The sequence below is a fragment of the Pseudophryne corroboree genome, chromosome 1 (assembly GCF_028390025.1).
Source record: "Pseudophryne corroboree isolate aPseCor3 chromosome 1, aPseCor3.hap2, whole genome shotgun sequence".
Classification (NCBI taxonomy): Eukaryota; Metazoa; Chordata; class Amphibia; order Anura; family Myobatrachidae; genus Pseudophryne; species Pseudophryne corroboree.
The window spans coordinates 1,096,332,479-1,096,339,903 of NC_086444.1; the positions used below are offsets into that span (position 1 = coordinate 1,096,332,479).

The 7,425-nt window shown below is 43.5% G+C and overlaps 1 protein-coding gene across 1 annotated transcript in view; it reads right to left on the reverse strand.

The window, feature by feature from the left end:
* Positions 1–1,792: 1,792 nt before the first annotated feature.
* LOC135050554 (uncharacterized) overlaps positions 1,793–7,425 on the reverse strand; it is a 1,514,661-nt gene continuing 1,509,028 nt past the window's right edge. The window contains exon 8 of the mRNA XM_063957025.1: positions 1,793–2,469. Within this exon, the coding sequence (XP_063813095.1) occupies positions 2,407–2,469 (63 nt within the window). The 3' untranslated portion in view covers positions 1,793–2,406. The remainder of the gene's footprint in view (positions 2,470–7,425) is intronic.

Here is a 7,425-nt window from a genome sequence, read left to right on the forward strand (position 1 = left end):
ACCACATATCCTATTATGTCTCAAGCCATGCTTCTCTTACATGCACAATACATACTGAAACGTGTTTAGAATGGAACAGATTGCTGAAGGAGGGAGACAACACACAGGTTAATGCAGCAAGACTATGTGGGGTAATTATCAAACCTTCTTAATAGAGAGAGTAGACGCGTTGCTCATTGCAACTAATGAGATTTTACCCATTATTTTTTCTAGCACATTCTAGCACATGATAGCTGGAAAATGATTGGTTGCTATCGGCAACTTCTTTTTATTTCACTTAAATGGTGTCATTTTCTTCGTACAGTGACTGGGAACCCCCAATTAGTGCACCATGTCCTCTCACATAGCTCGCGACGCTCGCCCTGCTTCGGGCAAGGTTCCTTGATTCGCTACCGCTGCACTCGGCACAGGTTACCGTTCCCAATCGTAGTCCACATGGATCGTAAAGAAGGGCGGAAACTAGGATTTTCGTCACCCGGGGCAAGGCGGTGATCTAATCACCCCCCAAAAAAAAACAAAATAAACAAAAACAAAAGGGAAACAAACAAACAAACCATGTCGGACTAAAATAATCATATTATCGAAAATTTAGAGAAAAAAGGGGATACTATTGGACAATATTCCCTTATGTGCCCCAAATGCCCTAAGCGTCACATGCCCCCCCTGCAGCATGATCCACTACATGCCCCCCCTGTGTGTCCACATACATTGCACTATATCACTGCACTACATTCTCATATCCATTGCACTACATCACTATACTACATGCTGAACTACATCACTACACAACAGCGTGTCCTCTCAATGGTGTTTAGGCAGCAGCTTGTTATCGGTTGGTGCTGGGTAGGCAGCCGGGATCATAGCCTGCTTAAAAACACAGCACTAAAAACTTGCTTCTATAGCTTGCATGGTGCACCGCACGCTAGTCGCAGCACGGCAAAGAAGAGAGTTTAAGATAGTAGTTGGCATAGGAGAGATCCCAGGTACTGGAGCTCACCCGCACAGTGTTGGAGCCAGCTGTGGGCAGACAGGTGGGTCAGAGACACTGCCCCGGGAGCCATCTGCTGTCTCACTGGAGCAGCACAGCACTGCTGGTAAAAAAAAACACACAAAAAAACCTGTTCCTCTGTAACTCCTCGGCGCCCCCTTAGCACCCCCTTCCCCCCCCGCCACCCCCTTAGCGCCCCCACCCCCCAGTTGCGGCCCTGCGTAAAGTATGAAAAAGTTGAAAAAACTCATGTCGACCATTTGTCATGTTGAGCTAGTACATGTCAACCTAGAGTCCACGTCAACCTAGGAACCATTCGACCTAATGAATGTTGACCAATAGTGGTCAACCTAGACACTGTCAACCTAGATGTGGTCGACCTAGAGACCGGATACCGTATGGGATGTGTGAGTGAATTATATTCTGACTGGGTTATGTAATTTTATGTGAAATGAATGGTTTGTAACCTGAAATGGATTCATTGTACACCAGTGCCAGGCGTGCAGTAGGGCTTTTGTACATGGTTCCCAAATTATCCGCACGCACAGCACACTGAAGAAAAAGCAGACATCTAGATCCCAATACCATTTCCCCTCCTGTGTTTACATACAAGTGTGCTGAAGGCGCTATGTGCATGATTTAACACTAGAGGCACTGTGGGACAGGTGGCATATGTCCTCCAGCAGTAAATGAAACATGTGGGAAGATAAATCAAGCCTCCTAAAGGTGAAGTGGACAAGTGGAGACGTTGTCCATAACAACCAATCTACTTTGAAGTAGCATTTATTAAGTAACTCTATAACATTACAGTCAGTAGTTTGATACATCTTTCCCTTGAACACTGGGGATTGATGGTGGCACACAGTGTCAGTGCACGTGGCATTACCTATGAGATCTGTTGAAAAGCAGACAAGTATCTAAAATCCTAAAGCTGGGTATGCACAGGCGGACGGGTCAGCTGTTTGGCTGATTCACCGACCTATGCATACACACTTACCAATCGTCTGCCTGATGTGTTGTGCCTGACACCACAACTTGGCGAACATTTAAATGTGCCCGCCCAGTTGTGATGTCAGTCGCCAGAGGCCATTGCAGCAAGTTTACGACCGCATACAGCGATGCCATAAGTCTGTGAACGGTGTGGTTCACAGACATATCAGGGGTTACCCACCAGCTTGCGATATATCAGGAGTTCGCTCGAGCAGCTGTTATATCTGCCTGTGTGTACCCTGCTTAACACTTCCAGAATGTCACACGGATGAATTATCAAAATATGTGAATAAAATAGAACGTTTCTAAACACCCCAGCGCAATAAAATGATTTAGTGCCACATCATACACAAAGATATGAAACCAGACAATAAAAATGCAGTTTCAGCTTGCGGTTTCCTGAGAGACCTGGGACTTCTCCTGATCTGCTATATGCCTGCTTTCCTTCTTAATGCTGGTAGGAGTCCAATCATGTGAGTCCTTGCATTATCCTGTAGAGAATTGCATATTTTTGTTTTATCTTGACATATTGTCAGTGTGTTTACTTAAAATATTCTTTTAAATACAACTGACCATATTACACTTGATAACTCTTATTTTTTATATGTCATTATTGGGAGTGGAGATTCTGTTCTCTTGGAAGGAGGACAGACGGTCCCTACACTGTGAAAGGCTACTGCATAAATACAGGTATTTATACTGTACATACAGTAGGCCCAGATTTAGCAAGCGTTAGAGGGTGATACAAAGTGCAGTGATAAAGAACCAACCAATCAGCTCCTAACTGTCATTTTTCAAACACAGCCTGTTACATGGCAGTTAGGAACTGGTTGGTTGGTACTTTATCACCGTGACACTGAGTTTATCACTCTCCAAGGCTTGATAAATTAGAACACATTCTGTGTGGTGTGATCCTGCTGCCTCCAGGAACATACAGTAGGAACTGATACCAAAAAATTTTTTTTCGGGATGTTGATGTGTTGTAATTTATAAATGTTAAACTTGTTACTACACTGTCACACAAAATAGTTTGCTATACTAAAAGTATGGGGCACCGAGTATCAGTAGTCTTACAGATGTGGGACAAAAAGGGCTTATAATAGAGCCTCGGTGAAATACTAATTGGATACAGTGAATTTCATCAAAGCCGGTGTTGGGCAGCAATACCTACAGTATGTGTGGTTTCTGGTGTGAACCTCCTTGTGGCTGCATCAGTCTTCCGTGTGCAGCTTGGTTTCATTTTGTTCCTAAATTGTGTTCTGTAAAGCCCTTTTACCATTACCTGTATCAGCAGAAACAGTACAGATACTCATTGTACTATATACTATTGGTGTAAGTGCAGGACAGATGTCCAGTGACTTACAACTGATATTTGTCGTACCTCCTATTATTTAGGTTCCTGAAGTTGGGACACAGATGGGTAATGGGGAGTGGTCACTACACACCTGTTACATGGGGGCTTTCCCAAATTGTGACAGTACAACACATAGCTGGGCCACATAGCAAACTTTGGATGATGGCCTAGTCATGCAGTCTGTCCAGCTGAGGCCCAAGCTCTGCCCTTCTGAGGATGTACTCAGTGAAGTCCTGCTTCTGCTTTATGCTGCTTGATATGATAGAGAATGTACAGTAGGCAGTGGAAGAAGATCTGCCTATGGTATGCAGAAGCTATGGCCCTCTCTCATCTTTGGACCCCATAGCTACAGAACCCTGCAATGGATGCAGCTTCAGACCTGCCTATTCACTATGTAATGAAGCAATCATCTGTTAATTGAACTCTGATACTACTAACCAGTGCTTTCTAAGCTTTATTGCAAGCATTGCCTATATTAGCGTTATGTATAGAATGATTATGGTGTTGTACATTATCAAAATAGCTTGTTATTCCATTATAATACATTAAATATGTCTGCTAATGGGTCAGATATGCCCTCTATGTTCCACCAGTTCCATCATGTGCAATATGATTTAAGTCTGTTCTTATATTGTGTCGGCTACCTGCAATAAATGGGATTACATTTTCTACTACCCGTCCCTTTGTCCTCTGAATGAATTCTTCATGTGTGCAATGAAATTGACAACCAATGTATGTGAGTCTAGGGTAGCTATTAGAGAGATTAAGTCTGCCCCAAGATAACACGCCAGTGCCTGTGAGCTGCTGGACGGAAAGCTGGTGGTACTCCAGTAATAATAAGTATACAGATAAGAGTGTGCATGTGTGCTGAGGGGAACTGAGCGCTCGCAGTAAAAGAGACACATACTGTATTGGGGAGAATATCTATCACACTGGAACGTTGGTGCTGCCAGCTAAGAAGTCCGGGATGGATGTGGAAAGCGTGTGAGATGGGATCAGCAGATGCCTCACTCATATGACGGTAGATGACATGATTAAAACCTGCCAGTTTTTGGAATGTGTCAGAAGAGAGCACAGCGACAGGGAAAACCTGTCACCATCGCAGGAGGCTAATTGATGAGCTACTCCTGGATGAGGTGGTTGAGGCAGAGGAAGAGGAAAGTGCTATATTATTTCTAAAGAAAGCCAGGCAGTTCATCACTGATTTAAAGGAAAGCAATTCAGCCGAAGCACAGAAGTGATAACAATGAGGATCCCGGGGGAGAGCAACAGCCACTAAAACATTTAAAGAAACAGCACTCAATTGTGTAAAAAAAACATTTATATCATATTTAAAATGCTATTTTTACCTTCCTCCCATTAGGACTCAAATAACTCTACATTATTGCAAAGGCTGAGGAAGCCATCTTGGCCCACCCCTGTTGCTCTTGTATGTATGTGTGTGCAGGCCCCTTCCTCTCTGGTATCGCAGTAGACTCTGGCTTAGTGTCAGAGTCTACTACACATGCGCAGGTCTCCAGGAAATGGAGCCCGTGCTGTGTTCCCGGAGATATCTCTACTGCGCATTTCTCATGGAAAATTGCCACCACACCATTTTCCTGGACAGGCCGGCACGGGACTCCAGAAAGATAAGTATAATTATATGGGTGCAGGGTGTGCGGTGTGAGCCCCCCTGGACAAACACAAACAACAGTATTATTTTTGAACTGCAAGAGGAAACCACTGCACCCGGATGAAACCCACACAAGATCGGGAGGACCATACAAACCCCACACAGATGGGGCTCTGGATGAGATGAAACCCATTGCCCCAGCCCTGTGAGACTTTATTTCTAATCACTTGTCCACAGTGTTACCCAAGGTTTTAGAGGTAATGAGTGGGAAAGAGTAATGTGCCAGTAGCCTAAAACCCTCATGATGATAAGTGACCTAAAGTTGCTATAGGAAGGGACTGTATCAGCCTTATGTACAAGATTAATACAGGATTACAAAGATGTTATTCGAAACCTGAATAATTGGAAATTGTACAGTAGTCAATACATCTATCCAGGTTTAACTGGAAACCTTCTGTAAATGAAAAGTGAGCTTATTTCACAATTGAAAATAGTTCTTTAGCTGCGACACTATGGCGAGAAAATTACCTCCAATTTATACCACCGATGCAAATTACCTAACAAGTAGACAAGTCCCCTTACAATTATTTATTTAGAGCAATTAAATGAAAATACTCCTATATGGAGAATGCTTTGTTCATTGGGGCTAATTCAGACCTGATCGCTGCTGTGCATTTTCGCGTACCACAATGCGCAGGTGCGACGGTCCGCAGCGTCGGGGAGCGCCGGGAAGCGGCAGGATGGTGCAAAAAATCCAATCGCACTGGCGATCGCAAGAAGATTAACAGGAAGAGGGCGTTTGTGGGTGGCAACTGACCGTTTTCAGGGAGTGTCCAGAAAAACGCAGGAGGGACCCGGCATTTTGTGGGAGGATTCGTGACGTCAGCTCCGGCCCGATCATCGCAGGGGCTGAGTAAGTCCTGGACTGTACAGAGACTGCACAGATTTCTGTTTGTGCAGCTCTCCTGCACATGCGATCGCAACTACCCGATCACAGGGATGCAAAAACCGCACCCTAGCGATTAGGTCTGAATTACCCCCATTGTTAGATGTACGATATTCCTGGTTAGTCATATGAGACATTGGCTCAAAGGTAAGTTTTTGGGCGGAATGTAATAAAGTCCAAACTCGTTGGCCGCGCGGGATGCCGGTCAAACTCAGATTTTTTTTTAAAAAGGGGCTATCATGGACAAAGCATGGTTCAGCCTTGCACATCCCACACGGCCAATAAACTGAGACTTCATAACATCCTGCCCATTGTATTAATGTGATATAAAGGCAATTCTTCATCACACTGTACAGAGATAAGTAGAGGAAAATGTGCATGCAAAAATATCAAGCAAGAAAGAGATACCAGTGCCCGTCATAGTTTCTGAAGACCTTGAGTTGCTGAAAAACCAATTGTCAGTTATAATTTGATTAGGTGAATTACCAAGGAAGCATTTTGGGAACAAGCTATTCCTAGCTTGGCTGAAGCCATAGAAAAAGTTAAAGGGGGAATTGGTCGGAAATGACTGTAGTGCAAGCTAACTATACAAAGATGTAAAAGAACTGTGATAATACCATCACACGACTCTGGCACCAAGATCACATAGTTCTATTCATGACCGATAATCCATGTCAACTGAATGAAGGATTCTGCTTTCAGACTTCAAATACAGTGTGGAATCAAAATGCAGCATCATTCTAAACATATAAAGACAACATACAAGACCTGTACAAAGGAAACCTAGAGAATTCCAAATGAATGCTCATATATATATATATATATATATATATATATATATATATATATATAGTCAATGAGTCAGGAAAATGAATATTGCCACAGTAGTACCAAAGGAGCTAATTTATAGTTGAAAGAGTGTAAAATTACCAGGCAGAAAATGCAATCATAAGTTATAGGGACAAAAAGTGTTTTTAAAAAACATGACCAAAGGTCAACCACATTTTTGGAAATACATGCTATGGGAAGCGGGCTATGTATATGTTCTTTACAGCCACCAACCAGTCTAATGGCAGTATGTAATAGAGTCTGAGTTCGCCTGACGTGCGGGATGCCGGCCCGAACTCAGACTTTTTTAAAAGGGACAATCATTTACAAGGCATTGTTTTACCTTGTAAATGGCCGCCCCTTTCAAAAAAACAGCATCCTGCACGTCGAGCGAACTTGGACTCTATTACATCCCAACCTAATAGATGACACATGCTACCCAATATGCTTGATAGTTCAAATAGGAGTTCTCCAGTATCTTTTGAGAAGGGGGTATATTTACTAAAGTTCGGGTTTTCAGAAATGGAGATGTTGCCCATAGCAACCAATCAGATTCCTCTTATAATTGATCTAGCACCTTCTAGAAGATAATATCTAGAATCGGGTTCATAGGCGTGCACACGGGGGGTGCCTGGTGCGCACAGGCACTCCCTAATGCCCGGCACTCCCCGCACTCCACGCCTGCTACTACAGCAGCACGCACAACA